A 22,514-nucleotide genomic window follows, 5' to 3' on the forward strand; every position below is an offset into this window, starting at 1 on the left:
TGATGTATGTGCTTACGTTTGTATGAATGCTGTGCGCCCTCAGGTGCTGTTGCAGGGCTGCAGGAGCGTCGAGCTGGACTGTTGGGACGGAGACGATGGGATGCCAGTCATTTACCACGGACACACACTCACCACTAAGATACCTTTCAAGGTTAGAATTCATCTGATAGTCAGTATTTCAATCAATGAATCAATGGTGTCGGTTGATTGGGAACGAATTTGGATGGTTGTCGTTCAACAAGTCGATGGCTAAAGAGATTCTAAGTCAGACTGTGTGACATGTTTGGCGTTAGTATCGTTTCTAAAGGTTCTTTTTCTGCTTTTATCTGTTAGGATGTGGTGGAGGCAATCAACCGCTCTGCATTCGTCCACTCAGACATGCCTGTCATCTTATCCATAGAGAACCACTGCTCGCTTCCTCAGCAACGCAAGATGGCTGAGATCTTTAAGGTATGATTGATGGTGTAAAATGGGTCTTTCCTGTGTTGTTAGGATTCACTTTATTGCTGATTGGAGACAGACAAACGTCCTTGAAGGTTTTATCGACTATGCAACGACATACCCACTACTGTGTTTGAACCAAGAGGCAAACTTGGTTACACAACTGAGTTTGTCCCTGTGGCCTCATTTTATGTGTGGTAAGATGTTATTTGATGTTACTGTTCAGTTTGAATTCAATCTTTAAACATTTCAGACTTCAAAAACAGACTTGTCATAAACATTTAGTAACACTAACGTAAAAAAGAAAGTATCCGACAATTCAAATTTACTGTCATGATAACAGCTTAGATAAAGTGTAAGAAAAAGAAAACAACAGAAGGGAACACACAGAATACCCAAAAGACACACAAAAGATGACAATACAATATTAGAGGATCTATATATATATATATATATATATATATATAAATAAATAGGAAAATAATATAAAAGTATAAATAATATAGATATATATTCTCATCCTATAAGAATATCAATATATACATATATTATATACATAGTATTAGCTATTATTAGTTAAGCAGCAGCTTAACTTACCTTCAACAGTCCTATATTAGTGACTCTGTGTTATTTACTGCCTGACAGATGGAACTGTGTAGGACTATGATGCCACTCTCAGGTTTGATGCATGTGTAAAAGCAAGATACGTGATACAATAAGCTACAATAAAATTTATATATATATATATATATATATATATATTATTTTTTTAATATGTCTGAATTTAAAGCAATTTAAACATAAATACATAAAATGTATCTTCTCAAAGCAGAAGTGTTAAAGGGAAACAATAGGTGTGTATATACTAATGTATGTGTGTGTTTAGACTGATGAATGTATAGTGGATTACATGAATTGTATAATTATATACATATATATTCATGAATTATGTCTTTTTTTCATAGTGTAAATAGGTGTATATTTATATTATAATAAGATTATTGTATAGAAATAAGCATAGTACTAGCTATGGCAAGGGGTAGGATCATGTAAGTTTATACTTCCTCCTACTCCTTTTCGAACATATACAGGCTTCACGTGTAACCTCACTTTGCTTTGTTTGTTTTTTTTAAATTACTATTAATATTTTAGCGATCATTCAGGGTTTGGAGATGCCTTGGAAGATGTAGCTTCTGTAGATACTACTGCGCTATTTGGCCGGAAAAGTAGCTTAACTACTGAAAAGCTGTTTGATATATAAAACAACCGCAATATTGTTAATGCTACTACTTCCCAACACTGTGTAAAAGTAGGGCCTTACTCATTAGTTATTCTTTTTTTTTTAGTGTTCCAACAGGTAGAATTTCAACCTTTTCAATCTTCAGGCTACACTTGTTCCTTTTATTTTTCAGTTTAAAGTCAAGCAGTATACTCAAGGCTGAACAATTTTTAGGTACGGCAGAGAAATCATGGAAAATGATTAGACTTTCATCTTCTGAAACATTTCATCCTCCCTGGAGAATGCCTTTCGAGTTGATAAAGTCTTTTATGCTCCGACAGCGCTGCGCCCTAAAGCCAGCTTACATCACTGTGTCTTTGTTTGTTTGTGAGGTTGTTTTGCTTTGATAAAAAGCTCACTTTCATTTTTTTTTTCTCTCTCTCTCCCGCAAATTGACTCTTATTGCTTGTCTTGTTTTTGTTTTTTTAACACTTATATATATCACTGAACCCATCTCTATTAATATCATGTCTCATTCACATGATTTTTATCAGACGGTGTTTGGAGAACGTCTGGTGACGCGTTTCCTTTTCGAAAGCGACTTCAATGACGACCCCCACCTGCCATCGCCACTACAGCTACGAGGACAAATCCTCCTTAAAAACAAGAAGCTAAAAGCACATCAGGCACCGGTGGATATACTCAAACAAAAGGTACATAAATACATCCTTCACAATTCATCTACATATAAGCAATTATATGAAAGATGCTTTGGATATTTGTTCTTGTTTTCCCTTTGAAGGTCTTAAAACTTTATTAAAACAAAAAAAAAAAACAGCTAAAAACTCAACCCCAGCAAAACTTGTGATCCTATGACTAATCGTTGATAGGATGTCTCAGCGTCTGGGAAAGCACAACAGGAAAATATTACAGGGGACGTGAAGTGCAAAGCAGGAATGCAAAAGAGGGAACACACACACAAAAAAAGAAAAATCAAACACCAAAGACAAAACACTAATGCAAAAAAGAAAAAGAAAACGCAAACACAAAAGACAAAACGCAAAAAGGAAAACACACAAAATAGAAAAAGCAAACATAAAAAATAAAATGCACATAAAAAGTAACTGGAAGTAGGCGGGGCGAAGGGGCCACTGTTCCAGTACCCTGCCCCCCCCCCCCCACCTCTTCCAGTTTTTTTTTGTGTGTGTATTATTTTCTTTAGTTCGTGTTTTTGCATTCGTGCTTTGCGCTTCAGGGCCACCGTACAATATATTATATATGTAAATATATAACGTATATTTGCAATCACACTTGACTGACATGAGTATTATCGTTCCAGGCTCACCAGCTGGCACACATGCAGGCACAGGCGAGCAATGGGTCACCTGGGGTTCCCTCACCCAGCAACAATGCTAACGATGAGGAGGAAGAAGAGGAAGACGAGTATGATTATGACTATGAATCACTCTCAGATGGTAAGAATGAGTACTGTGGTTTTCACAGCCCAGCTGGAATGTAGCTTCTTTTGTTGTAACCTTTCAGCAGTTTCTGTTCATGACTGAATTCTGTCTCTCGTCTTGAACAAACTTGAATCTCTTTTTAAGTTCACTGTTTTTCTACTTCTCTCCCTGTTCTTCTTCATCTTACTTCTTTTGCCACTTAGCTGATGGCCTCACAGCCTCTACTGCCTCGTATGGCCTTGAAGGTAATAGCACAGCTTTATGGACGTCTCTGAGTGCCATTGATTACCTGTTCTGTTGTAGGGTGGTGCATTCTTGGAATATTTATCACACAGATTTCACAGAAAATTTCAAATCAGGTTAAATTTAGGACAGTGTAAAATGAAAAGTACTGCTCATAAACTATACAGGTAATAGTGGTATGAAAAAATATACAAATGACCTGCAACACTGCTGTTTTGCTGGATATTGTGTATTTTCCTTTTCCTCTTTTCTTTGTGAATATTCAGCTGCTGCTTAACAAAACATTTAATCTGCCTTATTTCAAAATACGGCTTGTGTTTGAGAAGGCTAACATGCTAATGCTAAATTTAAGCCTCATGGTCAACCCTGACTTAAGTTCTTACAGAACTTTGACTAAACGTATTCATATTAAAACAAATATAAATGTGTATACATTTATTTAAATGTTCCCGTCAGTGTTACTAACTTGTTAACACAGCATTTTATTAACACGATTGAGATTTTTTTCCACTCTTGATCCAGAAGCTATGAAGAACGTCATTTCATGTTTTTAAAGCTTGTTGTTCACTTAGCTTAGCGCAGAGCTAATCTTTTAACTAACTCTGCACTAAGCTATTAGAAAAACAAGCTTCAGAAACATGGAATGAGAAAAGCTTCACATAACTAAAGCAACTGGAGGATTATACAATAACATTAAAGGGATGAAAAGGGTAGAAATATGGACAAGTGTAGAAACTTTAACTTCCTGAAGCACAGCAACAGAATTGAGCTATCAATTAGATTCTTATGACTACGGTACTTCGCGATTTTGAATGAGAAAATATCCATCCATCCATTTTCAGACCCACTTGCTCCTGAAAAAAATATTTTTCTTTCTCTTATTTTTGAATTTTTTAGTAGGATTGGATATCTAATGTATTTGTCATCCGTCCGTCCTTACTTCCCCTCATGCTGTATTTTGTGTGTGACCTCGCCAGTGGCTGGCCAGGCTCATCAGGGAAACACAACAAAGCCATCTGGTTTCTCAGGACCTAAGCTGCCCTCATATTGAACAACAGAACAGGGGAAACTACCCTGTCCCAGTCCCACATGTGAGCTCTCCTAATCCTGCTGGTCCCTGTAGGAAGAGCACATTGGCCATCGCCCCCCTTTGAAAACAATTACTCTTTGAATCTAAACCTTGTTGTGTGGTTACACTTTCTACACAACCAATATCCAACTCACTCCTAAATCAGGTCAATCAGACTGATTTAACTTTATTCTTTTTGAGTTTTTTATAAGATTATTGAGGATATGCAGTCAGAGCAAAGGGAAGAACTCCCGACTCTTCCTTTTTTTGTTTACACTCGGCTCTGAATCTTGGGGTTTGTGGTTTTTCTTGTTAAAACACTCTTTACAGTAAAGAGTTTAGCTAATTGCTACTTTTTTCTACTTATGTTGAAATCGTTTTGACCGTGTTTAATAAATTGTCCAAACCAAAAATGTTCACGACACCATTTGTCATAATTTATCGTGCTTAAAAGATCTTTGTGGGGTCATGATGTAAAAGTTTTATTAATGTCCTGTGGGCATTTGTTGGGTCTAAACTTTAGTCTGAGATGTCAGGGTCAGTTTGTTTCACATCCTAAACTGTCGCAGATTATTTTCATACCAAAGTTATTGGTAAATGTCCTCAATATACAGTAAAAAAAAAAAAAAAAATCAATATAGGAAAGAAATCGTTAAATACGCAATATAAATTATGAAGGTATAAAACAAATCCTGTATCGTTTGTTTTTTAGTTCATCCTCAGTTTGGCATCATTGGTTTGTTATTTGCTGTGAATTCGTGGAATCATCTTTACGTTTTCTTTTTTTTTTTAAATATTCTGTTATAGTTTTTTTTTGCAGTAATCGATTGCTTTGTATGCACAGATAACATTCTGGACGACAAGCCAGAGGGCAAGAGCCCGACAGACAGAGAGGAGCATCCGGTTGATGAAACGCCCAAAAGGATGAAAAAGGCCGACAATGCAGTGCAGAGCAAAGGAAAGGTATGACAATCAAGTGTTGGTCAAATGTGCTCCAAGAAAACTGAAGTCAACATTCACATGTGCAGCATGTATTTTATTTATGGAATTTATTATGTCGAGCACTGAAAGTTAAACCAAGCAGCACATATTGATGACGTAATGTGCACTTCCGGTTTCCTCAAAATACAACGTCATATCATGTTTTACGGTGTCACGGTCTGAGTTTACCTCGTACTGAGATTGATTATGATCATGTGCACTACCGGAAAATAAATTTTTGCTAGTTCCGCTGTTAGTATTGCTACTTCCGTCATGCTGTGATTTAAAATTCATTTTCAAAGCTAATGTTTTTTGACGAGTGCTGAATGGCTCCTTTTCTTGGGAAAAAATGTACAACTGCTCAATATACGAGGTAGGAGAGGTTCCAACGCAAACACAAAGAAAGGATGGACATAATGTTCTTCATGGTGAAAAGTAATTTTTTTTCCAAAAAAACATGATTATAGTATACATTACAAAAAATAACAGTTAACCTAATGTATAGGCTGTTGTATTCATATAAATCTGATCATAAGTTTTTATTATTATTGGTCGATTTTTTTTTTTTTTATCTATGGTCGACTGATGTGATGTTTTAGGCATTTTTTAAAATCAGTACAGCAATCTCTGGGCATAGCTAATCCAACACGGGTACATCTCAGTACATAGCAGTAAAGTACTGAGATTGTAAGAGAATCTCAGTACGGCGGTAAACCCAGACCGTGACAGTGGCTTGAGGCCGTTGAGTCTAATGACTTTTATTTTGAAGCCTGAGGTCGTGTCATTTGACTCCGTTTGGTTTGACAAATTACAGAAGTTTACCTGATACCTGATACATCACTCTGAGAACTGATGATGTGCACCATAAAGAACAGTGTTTAAAAAGTAAATAGTGTAGTCGTGTGAAGCTAAAGTCAATAGCTCACACACACACAAAAAACTGAAAAAAATATGTAAAATTGGAACCTTTCTTAATCCATTTTCCATTCATCAGTGAAGTTGTTTTTCTTCTCTTTATGAAGTGCGTTTTAAGGTGCCAACGTTGCCCTCCGTGACCTACTTTTATCCACCCCCTGCAGGTATTTGACATGGAGTTGGGCGAGGAGTTTTACCTTCCTCAGAATAAGAAGGAGAGCCGGCAGATTGCCCAGGAGCTGTCTGACCTGGTTATCTACTGCCAGGCTGTCAAGTTCCCTGGTAGGAAACACTTTGTTCTTCTGTTTTGCTAAACCATTTATTCTCCTGTTTTCACTCTGTCATTTAGAACCCTTCATCACCATTCCCCTGTTATCAAACAAATACATTCTCTCTCTGAACTATTTCCTCCACCTCCACGTTTTTCTTAATTTAGCACAAAGATGCTTATGCTTACATTTTTTCCTGCCTTGTCCCACTCTAATCCACCCCCGCAGTATATCCCAGAAGTTGGTTATCTATCCATTTTTTGAAGTTTTTCCCATATTTTCAAAGACAGATATTGCCATCTTCCACTCCTAATAACATCCTACGCAGGACACCCACTGAGATGATGAATGCTCGTCTCCCTCTGGGAAAAATAGAATTACTTCGCTGTTATTCCTCTAATGACACCATAGTGTATTACTACACAAAGGAAATTTATGAAGGGATGTCCTAGTGGCTTACTGTACTTTAAGTTATGTGATCACGTAACGTGATGAAATTGATTCTTTTCTGTTCATCCTATAAACTCTCATCTACTAAATTATGTCCTTGCATTGCATTCCTTCTACTTCTCTCTTTTCCTTGTTGCTTTCTCTTTTGCTTTAAATTACTCTGACCCCCAAAAGCCCTAATATACCAATCTTATATTCTATATTTATTTATTGTTTCCACAGATGCAAACAAGAGAGCATAAAAATGAGTTCAGCTCACACAGACAGTGGATGAGTTCATCTGAATCAAACTTACACTGGGTTATAAAAGCTTGCATGCAAGCAGTGACTCATGAAAAGTTTTATTAGGTTTTTATTTTTTGTTCATCGCTGATGATTTCTTTGTGTGAGTCTGTGATTAAACGTGACTGCTGCCAATAAAAGAAAAGAAAAGTTATGAATTGTTGTAAAGAAGTTGTGATTTTAGTCCAACTGACTAATATTGTGTATCCAGGTCTGTCCACGTTGTCTCCAGCTGGCTCCAGTAGAGGGAAAGACAGAGGGAAAAGCAGGAAGTACATATTTGGCAACGCTCCTTCTCGCTGCAGCTCAACAGGGGAGGTCACGACCCTGAGCCGCACTCCTGGGAAAGGTAAACTGGATTTAAACCTGCTGGAGGGAAGAAGATTGTTTGTGTGTGTGCGTGTGTGAAATTAGTCAAGAGATCAGAAAAAACCTACATAAACATTAGATAACATAATTTATGACTAGACAAAAGCTCAATCTAGTTTAGACATCGGCAACTGGTTTTGTCTAATTTTTTGTGACCCTCAAAGTAAATACACAAAACAAGAGTAAAAATTCACAAAACAACTGCACCAATGTAGAACTGAGGGTAGAATTCACATAAACAGGATTATTGATTGTAAGTTATTTTCAGTGCTGACTTATTTAATGTTAAGAAAAAGCACAATAAATAATTTCATATTAAATGCGGTGAACACATATAGTGACTTTGTCCAATAACAAGAAGGTAAAAGCCTATTCTCTGTGCACCCTGTAGGTGGGACAGAGCGGCTGAGCTGGGAAGAGCAACAGACGTCTCCTGTCCTCAGCACCCCTCCCTCGCTCAGCGCCATCATCCGCACGCCAAAGTGCTACCACATCTCCTCCGTCAACGAGAACGCCGCCAAGCGCCTGTGTCGGCGCTATTCTCAGAAGCTGATCCAGCACACGGACTGCCAGCTCCTCAGGACGTACCCGGCGGCCACCAGGATAGATTCCACCAACCCCAACCCCCTGCTGTTCTGGCTGCATGGGATCCAGCTGGTGGCGCTGAACTATCAGACGGATGGTGAGCAGGAGACACGGGGAGGCTGCACAGCTCATTAGAGTCGTTTGGACGTTTGATAAAAGAAGCTGAAAAGTCCCAGTTTCACCCTGAGTGACCTCACATGCTTCTCATATAGCTGAACCTTCTCTCTATAGTAGCAGTTAGATATCACTGCTCCATCCATCCATCATCCATCCATCCATCCATCCATCCATCCATCCATCCATCCATCCAACTAACCAGAAGTGCTGTTACTTGATTGAAATTGTACTCAAATACAAGTAAGTCATACATAAAATAGTAAAAAGTAAAAAGTAGCTAAATTAAATTGTAATCAATATAAAAGTTACTATTTACTTTCACGCCCCACGTTTATTTTCCCTTGCATACGGTAGACATGAATAAATAAATAAAAAATAAATAAAATATGTAAAGTAAACCCATGTAAATTTGCGATGGTAAAACAGGGGACGGGACCCAGATAAGCAAACTGCTTCTCTCGTCTCCTTTTTCGGCATGTACAAAAAAAAAAAAAAATGTAAAAAAAAAAAAGTGAATGTAACCATGTCGGAAATAAACTGAATAAATAAATAAATAAACATCTCATGTATAAACTTAAAAAGGAAGATACAAAGTCTTTCCCAAAAAGGCATCTGAATAAAATAAGAGGTTTGTTAAATTGTACAATTCTTCTTTTTTTGTGTAGATAAAATAACACCAATTGATTAAATTCCAAATAAAAAATTCTCAGGCTCTTATCGGCTATGATGTGATGCATTTGATTGTTGTCTGGTCATTTCATTTTTTTTTTTTTTTTTGTAGTTTCACAATGTCTGTTGATCATTTTAACAAATAATATTAATTTACTCAGTAACGGTTGGGTGTAGAAATGTGACAAATTACTTTACTTCTTTTAAAACGTACTTAAGTCCATAGTAAAAATACTGATTTAGAAATATATCCATTCAACTAATATAAAATATTAATCCTAGAACATTTTAGGTTGTATTTCAGTTTTATTGTAGAGCATGATAATAATAATAATAATAATAATAATAATAATAATAATAATAATAATAATAAAATAAATATTATGATAATTCATTATTATTATTTTACAATTTCCACAGTAAGTTATATACTGTACGATAGCTTGCTGTTGACCGACATTGATTAATCAATAATATCTGAAATCAACTTGATTAATGGACTGCACCAATTGATCGCTCAGGCACTAATTAGATTAACCCATAGTGTGTCTCTCTTTCTCTCTCTCTCTCTCTCCTAGATCTGCCCATGCAGTTGAACACAGCACTGTTTGAGTCCAACGGAGGCTGTGGTTTCGTATTAAAACCAGCAGTGCTGTGGGACCGGAGCTGTCCACTTTATCAGCAGTTCTGTCCCATGGAGAGAGACGTGGAGAAAATGAGCGGCTCTGTCTATTGCCTGACTGTGAGTTTAAAGTGACCACGTTTGTCCCACTCGTCTCCTGATGCACTTTGTTTGCCTCTACTTTTGTGCCGTCAGTGTCCAGGGAACTGTAAACTGTGTTACAGTGAATTTTTAATATTGAGACGCTGCAGCAATACTAAGGTATGAGCTCTGTGTCTAAGGAGCATCAAAATGACCTCCCATCATAGTTTTCATCGACTACATTTAAAAGTGCAGTCCGCATCTCTCATCCCTCCGTCCCCTGTGCTCTCTTGCTCTGCCTCCAAACTATCCAAAGTCCCTCCCTCAGAGGAGCTAACAAGCTAACGTTAATCAGACAGCAACATCACAGTAATAGAACATGCTCTGTTAAACGCATATTACTGCAGCGCTTTTCTCTCTCAATGTGCACACACCTCAGCAGCAGCAGCAACAACACAGTGTCACCTACAGCACCCACACGGAGGCTGCTGCGTGCACATGAACAACACGTGCACCACAGAGTTCTAGTGTAACAATTACAAATCAAACAGAATGTAAATCAAGCAGCAGTAATTACCTTTCAAGCAGAAATGTTGCTAATTCCATTTTCTACTCCTCCAGACTATACACAGTAAAAAAAGACGGCGCTCTTGCTCCGGGAAAGGGGTGAGGACTGTGAGCAATAGCTGTCAGACAGTCCATCAAACACAATCCTGGCTCTGATTGGTTGTTTTTGCTCAGTCGCGGTGCATTCTGGCAATCTGCCAAAGGCTGCAGGAGCAGCAGGGGAGACTCAATGAGCCTGTTTTTTTTTTCACACAAACTACTACTTTGATGTAAAGCTGTCCTTACATAGTGACAGCTTTAGTAAATATGACAAAAAGTCACTTTTAGAAGAGTTGCAGACTGCACCTTTAATAACGAGACTATGACTAACTAAAAAAAACATATTATAGACATCGAACATTATAACGTTATATTTGCTTTGAAGCACAATCTTAATGAGATTTATGTTTTCTGTTCAGAGACCTGAAAACTCAACCCAACGACACTGAAAGTATACAAGTATAATGTTTTGGTAACATTTTACTTGAAGTTATATACATAAGGCTGACATTACGCTGTCATTAATTATGACATGACATTTGTTATTAGAATGAATAAGGTGTCATAAAGGATGTCATTAACTGTCGTTTGTTACCCTAACTCAAAAAATGCTAACATCGCTCTAGAGATGTCATAATTTAGTGAACGACACTTAATGACAGCCTAATGACAGATAATGACAGCGTAATGTCAGCCTTATGTATAAAACTTCAAGTAAAGTGTTACCAATAGTTTTTACAGTAACGGCAAAACCAAAACAATGAAGGTGTTCAGGGTTAAATCTGCGTTGCGTGTTAGGAGAAGGTTTTGTAATTCCACATCTGTTTTCTCCTCTTCAGGGGGAGGAACAGAAATAGTTTGGCACAGCACAGGGTTAAAGGAGACGAGACGACCTCAGGGTCCACTCGTTTGTTTTTGTGTCTGAAAGAGAGACAAAGTACGACATTTAAAGAACACAGTGTGTCTGTTCAGAGATAACAGGGAGATTTTTGGCTTCTCTTTACTTTCCTTTTTCTCTCAGATCGTGTCTGGTCAGAACGTGTGTCCCAGTAACAGCGCTGGTAGTCCCTGCATCGAGGTGGATGTACTGGGCATGCCCGTCGACAGCTGCCACTTCCGCACCAAACCCATCCACCGTAACACTCTCAACCCCATGTGGAGCGAACACTTCCAGTTCACCGTTTACTTTGAGGAGATGTGCTTCCTGCGCTTGGCGGTGGTGGAGAACAACAGCTCTCAGATCACGGCCCAGAGGACTCTGCCTCTGAAGGCCCTCAAACCAGGTTTGAGAATCACTCTGTAATCAAGCAGGAGTCGCATCGCTCAGCTTTAACTCGATTAAACGTGTGTGTGTGTGTGTGTGTGTGTTGTGATGTCAGGTTACAGACATGTTCAGATGAGGACTCAACACAACGAGCCTCTGGAAGTCTCCAGTTTATTCATCTACAGCCACAGGACAGAAGAGGGGCCCACAGGGGGGGCCACACCCTCATCCTTGGTGAGAATTATTTAGATCAGCGGTGTTAAACTTATTCTAGTTCAGGGACCAAATATGGACCAGTTTGATCTTACGTGGGCTGCAGATTTTAGGTGGAGGGGAGAAAATAGAGCAATTTTAACATTAATTTTCTCTAGTTTTCAATATCAGTCCCTGCTGCATCTTCACTTGAAAAATTCCTAATTTTGTAACTAAGTTTTGTGGAATTTAGTGGAACTATTATTTATTCTTTTTTAAATGTAGATTTCTTTCCATAATGTGCGATTAAAAGAAGGACTGCATTCATGTGATATAGATATGGGAAAACTTTGAGCATCTAAAAATATTGTGGAGTTTTAATTGAATGTGTGAATTTGAGATAGAGAAAACAAACTATTATATACATTATCAAATAATTCAGTTGTAGATGTCATTTTTACTGTCTTCTGTGGGCCGATTTGGATGTTCTAAAGCAGGGATGGGCAACTCTATCACAGCGGGGGCCACAAAAATGTGATTGTATCTGATCTGAGGGCCACATTATCCACATTTATGTCAGCATTTAGAATAATAACTGATCTGAGCATTAATAGAGGGGGGGTTGTCTTTTTTGTCTTTGTGTTTTGTCAGTTTGTAGTCATTTTTTGTGTTTTTGGAGTCATTTTTTGTGTTCTTGTTGTAATTTTGTGTATTTTTCTCCCATTTTAAATCAGTTACTGTATTTTTGTTGTTGTATTCTATATTTTAGAATTCAACCAACCAAATTGAGTTTTTCAAAAAATAGCTGTTGAAAACACACATATATCATCTTTTTTTAAAACATAAATATATATTTTTTTCTTTGCAACATGCATTTCACAGCATGCCTGTCAAAAGAAAAGTACTTTCTTTCAAATTAAAAGACAAGTCCAACATGAGACATTAGGTATTTATTCATTTTTGACCAGCTGTCCGTGACCCACTTTTAAGTCCCGACCCACCAGTTGGGAATCCCTGCTTTAGATTTAAAGATTATACCGTGATTAATAATTGATTGATTGAAAAAATGATACCTGGTTCTACTTCCCAGTATGATTATGGTTTTCTTGGTTAACAGAAGAATTGTGATCATTTATAAATCTAAACAGATGCTGGATTGATTTGTTTATAAAAGAGTTATGTCAGATTATATCACTATTATTTGACAAATGTGTAAATCATTGTTGATAGCAGTGGTTCTCAACCTTTTTTAGCTCAAGTACCCCCATTCTCTTTTTTCTAAATCCAAGTACCCCCTTTGTACGACTACTACATTTTGCTCAGAATACTATAAAAATATATATATATATATTTATTTATTTATTTTTTCATTTTCTTTTTTTTTTTCTCTTTTTTTTTTTTTTCTCCTATAAAAAGAATCTAATTTTGTAAATAAATAGAAATAAACGGTATGTAGTGCCTCCTGAGTAGAATTATTTCTAAAGTTTTTATCATTTCCGGTCAAGACTGAGCCTTGTATTTTCAGTTCATGTTCTAATAAACATTAAGTCCATCATCATTATTATGATTATCATTTTTAACTATTTTTTTAAATGCTTTCATTTGTTAATTTATCTCCCTCTCTCAAGTACCCGCTGTAGTGCCATCACGTACTCCCGTTTGAGAAACACTGTTTTATATCAGTTAAATATAATACCACGAGCTGTGCTACATTATGTACTCATGACTTGTTCAATTAAATCTGAGGACTTTTGAGAAGCAGTGACTTTGTTTCCACCTCTGGTTCAAATATCTCTAAGTTTAAACACTGAAACAATGGAGACACATGCATATTAATATGAACTCACAGCAGTCCAAGAATGTTTCATCACTCCTTTGTTTTTTTGTTTTTTTGTTGTTTTATCAAACTGTGCTGTAAAGATGATAAACAGTGAGACAAATGTGAACCTAAGAATGCATTCTCTGTCACTTTGTTTCCTGAAACATGCTGATATTTCCCCGCTTTTGTCCGCAGCTGTTCAGCTCAGAGGAGAAACAGACGTCCCAGCAGCACAGGGTCACAGTTCATGGAGCTCCTGGTCCTGAGCCCTTCATGGTTTACAGTGTGTCTGAGCAGACCACTGCCAAACAGCTACTGGACATGGTAGGAACTGGGAGATGGAGAATCATTCATTTAAAAGCTGAATATGTGGTTGTTAATATTTATATTTGGATAGGAATTCCTGTGTAATTATTCAAAGAAACACATTAAACATGCAGGAGGGTCAAACTCAAACAAATATGGACCAGTTTGTTTATTTCTTTATATAGTCATTGGATCCCCATTGGCTTCCACTGTGGTGGTTACTAATCTTCCTAGAGTCCATAAAAAAAGATTGTAGTACATATAAGAACAGAAAAATTAAAGACAGTTAAACATATACAGACACATTATATAAAAAAGGTACATCAAGACACATTTTTATCACACCAACTAATTAATTAAAAATACATGATATATACATTAAGATTGGTTAAAAAAAAACATGATTTTAAAGATTTTTTAAATATGTGTAAAGTTGACATGTCTTTCAGATTCCTAAGCAATAAGTAAAAAATATACATTTCAATATTAATGCTGCTTAGTTTGCACTCCCATGTATGAATGATATGTAAAGTATGTAAAGGTACCGACAATATCCAAGCAATAAGTGACACACATCAGTTCCTGCATCAATTTCACTCAGCATTTCCCTAATTTTGATCTCACAGTAGCACCACCAGGTATAAGGTCCATACAATAGATAAGTAAATAAATCTGTATTGAATGTTTCTTTATTTGGATACACGGTTTTCCAACATTTATCCCATCTGATGCCCTATGGCCTGCTATAAATGTTGTAAATGGACACATTGATGTACATTAGTTTGTATCTTCTCCACAGGTTGTTCCATCAGCAGAAATGCCCTCAGAGTTCTACTTCTGTGAGGAGAAGGTTCCTCTGATGAAGGAGCGAGGTGAGGTGAAGCGCTGCGCTCTCTATAGACCATTAGCACCAGAGGAGGAAGTGGTGAGACTGGTCTACAGCTGGAGCACCGAGGATGGCTATGTGGGGAGGATCTGCCTCAAAACTAAAGAGGAGGTAAGCCAGATGATCAAAGTCAACACGTGGGACTTTTAACTAACATTAAAGCTCATCCTGTTGAATGGATTCAGGAAAAATGATCTGAAATCTGTATATTTAATGTAGGATTAAAACCAAATTACATTTAAGTTTCTTTCATGGTTATTTTTTCTCCTATTTTTTATTTTTTTAATTTGTTCAAAACCATTTTTATAAAACTTTTTCTTTTTATAAAATAAATAAGCAGCTTAAATTAACTTATTTTTAAACAGTCAGGAGCTTTTTTCAGTCATAAAGATCAAAAGATTTTTTTCCAGGAATTGTACTTTGATCTCCGGACATGAATGTCAACTGTCTGCTGATCGCTTTGATGTTTCCATGACTTCCGCATAAGAAATTATTATTATCATTATTAATTTTATGCTGGAATTATTACACAGAAGTCAATATTGATTAAAACAAGTTACAAAATGAACTTGCTGGAATTTGTGTTTTTTTCTATTTTATTTCTATATTTATAGAAAAATCTAACTGGGAACTCGGGTACATAATTTAATTCTCTACACGTTCACATGAGCACGAATGACAAGAAAATAATCCTAGAATTTATTTGTACAGTGGCTCCCCCTTGTGGCTATGTGCTGCATTTATATACTCTACATGTTTTTTTTTTTTTTTTTGGGCCGTATTTCTAGAGTTTGGCTGAGAAAAACCTAGCGCTGGAAGGAGAGGTAGACGTGACCGTGGGGTGCAGGGATGGAGCAGAAGGAGGAGGAGGAGAAGATGAAATGTTTCTGGTTCAGGTCCATGAGGTGTCACCAGAGCAGCCTCACACTGTGATCAAAGCTCCACGTTACAGCACGGCTCAGGAGATCATTCAGCAGGTGAGGAAGTGTCTGCTCTTTGATAAGGGTGGAAGAAAACAACAATTCTGCGATATATGGCGATATTTCACAGCGCGTTTAACATATCAATCCAAAAAATGTCCAAATCGATTTGTTTAATCATGTTTTTTGGGGCGGTGTTTAGCTCAGTGGGTAGAGCGCCCGCCCCATGTACAGAGGCTATAGTTCCTCACCTGCAGCGGGTCCAGGTTCGATTCCCGGCCTGGGACCCTTTCCTGCGTGTCATTCCCTGCTCTCTCTGACCCCCTTTCCTGTCAAGCAACTGTCATATAAAGGCCACTAGAGCCAAAAAAAAAATCCTTTAAAAAAAAAAAAAAAAAAAAAAAAAAAAAAAAAAAAAATCATGTTTTTTAAAGAAAAGAAAAAGAATTGCGCTAACATATGCATAACACGTAAATGTCAGTGATATAATGCGATATATCACAGCGAGATTATTGTATTGATCCAAAAAAAAAAAGTCAAATCGATTTTTAATCATATCCTTTTAAGGAAAAAAAACAATTAATTGTGCTAACATATGCATAACACGTAAATGTCAGTGATATAATGCGATATTTCATAGCGAGATTATCGCATCGATCCAAATCGATTTTTAAAAAATGTTTTTTAAAGAAAAAGAAAAAAATGTGCATTTTAGCTTGGAAGTTGTTTTTTTTTAAATATACTGGGTACATTTATAGATGTTTAGTTACTTTTTTTTTTTTTTTTAGTTCAGAACTTAACAGAATCCAAATGTGTTGTAGAAGCAAAAGTTAAACTTTTTTTGATATTGGTACTTAAATTACAGTTAGTTAATTCAAACACGTTAAAGTATGTTTTAGAATGTGACTTTTTATTGTACTAATCAAATCACCTAAACAGGTGTTGAGGAAAAACAGATGAAAAATAGCTATTAGGCTAACTCTAGTACATTTACTGTAATATTTATATATGTATGTATATCTTCCTTTTTAATTTTTATTACACTGTTTATTTTTCTACTGCTTCTCCCCCTTGTGGGACAATAACGGCTATCTTATCTTATCTTTATGAATGTACATTGTCCCTGTCAAATAAATAAAAAATAATAAATAAAAAAATGTTACTTGTTCTCGCAAGTTCAGGAAAAATTTAATAATTGTATTTTGTACTTGTAAAGGTGAAATATTGATATTGTGATATATATTGTATTGTTTAGCATGGGGATATATTATATCGTGAATGGTATCATATCGTGGTGTTCATGGCAATGCACATCCCTAGTCCATTATATACTCATTGTTTCTCCATTTGTTTCCAGACGCTGTCCAAAGCCAAGTATTCCTACAGCATGGTGTCCAATCCCAACCCATGTGACTACGTGTTGATGGAGGAAGTGAGTAAAGATGGCGGCTCTAAGAAGTCCTCCTCTACCAAACCCCTGCAGAGGCTCCTGCTGGACCATGAGTGTGTGTACCAGGCCCAGAACCGCTGGAGAGGAGCGGGACGCTTCATCCTCAAAGTCAAAGAGCAGGTAGCAGCGCCGGGCCTCGTAGTCACCCTACAGCAGCAGCAGCAGCAACAACACTAAAACGCCTTTGTTTTTAATCCTTTCACTTCCTGTTTCTGTGCAATTAATCATCACTTTAGCGTCTACGTTTCATTTCATGTGGATGTAGCTAACTAGCTTCTGTTTGTGTGACTCATGCTCCTCACTGTGTGTTTGTGTATTTTGAAGCGTTGCTGCTTTGCTAACACACTGTATTTGCTTTGCTCAGCGTTTTTTTTTTTTAGCATCAATGTGAAGTTTATGCTCTTATATTTATTTATTCAATTTTATTTATTTCTTTTTTGTATGTTTTTTCCAAAATTCAAATCTGTGCAAATAATTTAAGATATTGTCCTGCTTTGATGAATAAAGTCATTAATCTGGTGCAATGATCTACCTAAGTGTTTCTCAAACGGGGGTACGCAGTGGCACTATAGGGGATAATTATTATTATACATCAATTTTATATAGCGCTTTTCTGGGTACTCAAGGTCGCTTTACAATGTAGGGAGCAGTGTTGGGGTTTGGTGCCTTGCTCAAGGGCACCTAATTGAGAAATAGAGAGAGTGGAAAATTAACAAATAAAGTGACCAGAAGTGATAAAAACTATAGAAATACATCTAATCAGGTGCCACTAAATTAGTATTTTTCAACCTTGGGGTCAGGACCCAATGTGGAGTCGCCTTGAGTTTAAATGGGGTTGTGTGATATTTTGTAAAAAAATAATATAGATTGTTTAAATTATTTAATTATTAATATTCTTCTTGTTAAAACAACTTACAATCTCATTTTTATTTACTTTCACTTTGTGAAATTAAAATTTAAATCTAGGAAAAAAAAAAAAAAAAAAAATGTCTTTGGGTTCGCCAGAAATCCTTGATATCAAAATGGGGTCATGATCCAAAAAAGGTTGGGAACCACTGCAGTAAATACTGTTTCTTTCCACTTATTTACAAAATAAGATTCTTTAACATGTGTTGTCACTCCTTCATTCCATCATTATGTTCTATAGTTGTTTTTAAATTGTTTTCCAAGCAAACAGTTACAGACAAAGTGGCTTTCAGAAATAAGTGAAAGACGTTTAGAACCCCTGATGTACAGTATTATATGTTTATTATTAGACAGAGCAGTTGTGTGTGTGAACAATTATTCACTCTTCAGTGTTTGAATTTTGTTTCGGAGATGGTGCGAGAGGACAAAAAGAAAGTCATGTCCTTTGCCAGCGAGCTGAAGAAGCTGACCAGCCGCAGCCGCAGCATGACCACGGCCACGGGGGGAGGTGCTGTGGATGGCTCCGCCCACAGTAAGGATGATAGTGCTGCATGCTGCGTGGCTCTGACTGAGCTGCAGGAGTGACCTCACACTGACTGTGTGCTGCCTGTGCATGGAAGACCATGAGGTCAGTGTAAACATAAAGCTGACTAATGTTACACATGGTTTTCTCTTTCACATAACACACAATCCTACATGTTTATTAAAGTGTACAATTATTATAACTATATTTATTTAAAAAAAAATATTAATGATGGATACTTTTAGCTCAAACTAGGAAACTGTATTAAGTTTCTATTCCGTGTTCTAAATTAGATTCATGTGCGTATTGTAATTGGTTTAATATTGCAGAACAAAAGGTACTTAATTATCAGAATATTATCTTAAGGGTCAATGCAGAGAAACGTTCACATGTAAAACATACGTACTGTATATATAGGTTGATTTTTAGATCTGAAGTCGTATGCAAAAATACATCATTATCGTCATTGCACATGTTTGTATAGTAGAGTTCAAAACGCTCAAATCCATCAGCTAGCTTCAATTAATAATCATTTAAAATATTTTTTATTTTTTTTTATTTTTAACCTTTATTTAGCTTCCTTAACTATTAGGCCACCACTGCCCAACCTGAGTCTTCTATAACAGGATAACAGGGCTGTCAAAATCATTATAGTTCAGGGGCCAAAATGCGGAGCAGCTTGATCTCAAGAGGGCCACAGCTTTTATGCTGAAAATGAGTCATTTCAACATTATTGTGCCCCAGTTTGCACTTGTACGTATACATGAAAGACTAAAAACTGACAATATCTCAGCAATAAGTGATAGATATCAGTCCCAACAGGGTCTTTACTTTACATTTCCTAGATTTGTGATCAATTTCTATTAAACAAAGGAAAATGTTATGTAATCATTTCAGGAAATTTACGTTTTTGTAAGAATGTTGAGTTTTTTTTTCAACGGTTTAACATTAAAAGTGACTGCAATCAAGTGAAGCACCAGGTGAGCCCCTGCAAATACTGTTGAGTTTCATGTTTTGTCATTTTTACTTTTTCCTGCGGGCTGAATTGGACACTTCAAAAGGCCGGATTTGGCCCCCAGGCCTCGACTTTGACACGTGCTCTATAGCTTTAGCATTGCACATAAAACATAAACTACCTTTATCTTTAACAATCGCTTTCTTTTCATTTTCTATTTATAAAAACTAAAAAAAAAAACAACTAATATTTTTATTATTGTGTGACCGGAAGTTGCACTTTTTCAAAGTAAAAGCACATATGAGGACAGTGCCGTTTCTGGCAAGAGTGCCAAAATATGAGTTCTACAGACAGAATTTTGATAGGAATCTCTGCACTTACAGTATATCGCACCAAAGTGGGAGTGGAAGAGTTTTGTCTCCTTCCTTGAGATAGTGAGAGACACTCTCATTGTTTCAAAAAAAAAAAAACAATGTACTGATCCAAGTCCATAATTCTCTCTCCTACATGCTCTTATTTTGAAACTGGCAACTTCTGGTATGAAAAAAACTGCCTTTTTGTGTTTGTTTCTGGCCTCTAATATTTCATTTTTTCTTTGTGAAAACATAAAATTGTGAAATAGCTACCATATTTAATATTTACACGTTGCAGAAACAAAGGCCATTAAATGCAAAGTGATGATAAGTGCTTTTAGTTGTTTTAACAAGATTTTTATTATGCGTCTATTAATAATCAGGATAAATAAATAAACTCAGGCTGAGGGACTGAGACTGTCACACACTGAGTTTCACTATTAAAATAAAAAAAAAAGGTAAATATGTTTAATGATGCAGCGGTCCCAGAGGTTCCCGCTGCAAACAGTAGGTGGCAATAATGTTGCACTTCATTATTTCCTGTATTTACGCCTCACTAAGTTTATAATATGTCTTCTTACATTTTTTAGCTTGTGGATGAAACCATTTGGTTTCCAGGATGGACTTTAGAAACTTTCAGAATCTTTTTGGTTTAAAGGCAAAGTGAGAGTAAAGAGAATCATTTCCTCTGTAGTTTAGATTCATCCTCATCCTGATGTACTCTGCATTTTTATTCATCATTTTGGCAAATTCAACATTTCCCTTGATTATGGCCTCAGTGTGAGTTGATGGAGTGACTTCCAGTCTAAAGCTGATAAAACCTCATGACCACTAAAACCACTAAAACCAGTCTTTAGACTTTTCCTAAACCCTTTTCCTCATTTCTCTCCATATTAACCAGTGATCATTAATGGGTGTGAAAATGTAAAAACCTGTATTTTCTTGTGCAGAACATCTGTCTGCAGCTGCAGGTCTGAAGGTGTGGGTGACAGAGGGGTTCCTGAGGGCCTCCATCAGTGAGCACCTCCAAGCTGTGCACACTTCCTCCTCCTCCTCCTCCTCTTCCTCTTCCTCTTCCTCTGTGACGCCTGCAGCCTGGAAGCTTCATTTCCTGAGGAACTGGAAGATCCACAAATGAGACCAGGAGAGGTTTGGATGCTGAAATTTGGATGATTTCCATTTGTGAGGAGGTTTGAGAACGTCTCAGAGTGAAGGAGGGGCCATCCTGCTTTGTTTCAGGTTAAGGAGAATTCCACAGGAGCCTTGCTCATGGGCAGTGACAGATGTCTGTTTGCTTTAATGGGTAAAGATAGGTCCTCGGTTACTGATGGATACCGTTTGTGTTTGTCCGTCCCTTGTCTGATGGGTGAAAAGGAAAACTCAAGACTTAAAGCGGTTTTGTTCATGTGTTTGCAGCAGAGGGTGCAGCTAATTGGTTAAAAAATTTATTTAAATATATTTTAACTATATTATTTTTTTCAAAAAGCCCTACAGTGTGTTTTTAAGGATTGTTATCGTTTGAAACACATTACTACACGTGTCAAACTTGAGTCCCCGGGGGGCCAATTCTGGCCCTTCAGAGCAGTGTTTCTCAAATGGGGGGTACGCGATGGCACTACGGGGGGTACTTGAGAAAGAGTGGAAAATTATCAAATGAAAGCGTTAAAAGCATGGGGTTTTTTGGGGGGGTTTATTTTTTTTTATTTTTGTTCTTTATTTTTTAGTTAAAAATGATAATCATACTAAATGTTATCAACGACTCATTAAACAACAACAAAAAACACACAAAATAAGAGAAACGTGGACTGAAAAACAAACGACAACAAAATACACAAAATGACAACAGGTGAGAGAAAAATACACAAGATCACGACAAAATACACAAAAATAACAGAGAAACATACAAAACGACACCAAAAACACACACACTGAGAGAATAATACCAACAACACACAAAAACGCACAAAATGGAAATTATTTTTAATTAGAACATGAACTGAAAACACAAGTCTTTGTTCTACACCATGCAGGAAATTACCATAAATGATAAAAAAAAAAAAAAGATAGAAATAAATCTATTAAGGAGGCACTAAATACTGTTTCATTCCATTTATTTACAAAAGTAATTTTTTCACAGAATTCTGAGCAAAATTTGGTAGTTTAGAGCTTCTAATTTGGCCCACAGGAGAGAGTAAAAAAAAGAAAAAGAAGGAAAAAAAAACATGAATCTATGTGTAAACTACAAACTAATTAAATGACACATATCACAGTTCCTCCAAATAACTTCTCCCCCACTCGTATATCACATGACGGCCGACATTTCTAAAAGCTAAATTGCTCAAAAAACGTGTCTTCTTACTACTGTAGACATTTTTTTTTTTGGTTCTTTTTTCCCAGACATTAAGTGTAGGAGTAGATGTTGTTCTTTACCTTTTTTGACAGTTTCGGCGAAGCGTGTCAGATTTTGACTCTTAATGTCTGGGAAAAAGCTAAATTGTTGCAAGAACTCATTTTTACCAAAATCCTTAAATTCTGCCTAAATTATTCTACAAAATTCCCCCA

The 22,514-nt window shown here is 36.6% G+C and overlaps 1 protein-coding gene across 10 annotated transcripts in view; it reads left to right on the forward strand.

Annotated features, from left to right (window-relative positions):
* plce1 (phospholipase C, epsilon 1) overlaps positions 1-21,727 on the forward strand; it is a 95,918-nt gene extending 74,191 nt beyond the window's left edge. For 5 of the 10 annotated variants that reach the window (XM_028476063.1, XM_028476067.1, XM_028476065.1 and 2 more), the window contains 18 exons: positions 44-151; positions 334-450; positions 2,215-2,373; positions 3,000-3,135; positions 3,324-3,365; positions 5,277-5,395; positions 6,493-6,610; positions 7,541-7,678; positions 8,090-8,380; positions 9,648-9,811; positions 11,400-11,661; positions 11,758-11,876; positions 13,849-13,977; positions 14,759-14,956; positions 15,634-15,822; positions 17,123-17,335; positions 18,533-18,653; positions 20,903-21,727. In XM_028476063.1, the coding sequence (XP_028331864.1) occupies positions 44-151; positions 334-450; positions 2,215-2,373; positions 3,000-3,135; positions 3,324-3,365; positions 5,277-5,395; positions 6,493-6,610; positions 7,541-7,678; positions 8,090-8,380; positions 9,648-9,811; positions 11,400-11,661; positions 11,758-11,876; positions 13,849-13,977; positions 14,759-14,956; positions 15,634-15,822; positions 17,123-17,335; positions 18,533-18,653; positions 20,903-21,090 (2,811 nt within the window). In that variant the 3' untranslated portion in view covers positions 21,091-21,727. Of the gene's footprint in view, positions 1-43; positions 152-333; positions 451-2,214; positions 2,374-2,999; positions 3,136-3,323; positions 3,366-5,276; positions 5,396-6,492; positions 6,611-7,540; positions 7,679-8,089; positions 8,381-9,647; positions 9,812-11,399; positions 11,662-11,757; positions 11,877-13,848; positions 13,978-14,758; positions 14,957-15,633; positions 15,823-17,122; positions 17,336-18,532; positions 18,750-20,902 lie in introns of all 10 variants that reach the window. The other 5 variants (XM_028476066.1, XM_028476071.1, XM_028476072.1 and 2 more) reach the window with 3 other exon arrangements.
* Positions 21,728-22,514: the final 787 nt, after the last annotated feature.

The sequence above is a fragment of the Gouania willdenowi genome, chromosome 19 (assembly GCF_900634775.1).
Source record: "Gouania willdenowi chromosome 19, fGouWil2.1, whole genome shotgun sequence".
Taxonomy (NCBI): domain Eukaryota; kingdom Metazoa; phylum Chordata; class Actinopteri; order Blenniiformes; family Gobiesocidae; genus Gouania; species Gouania willdenowi.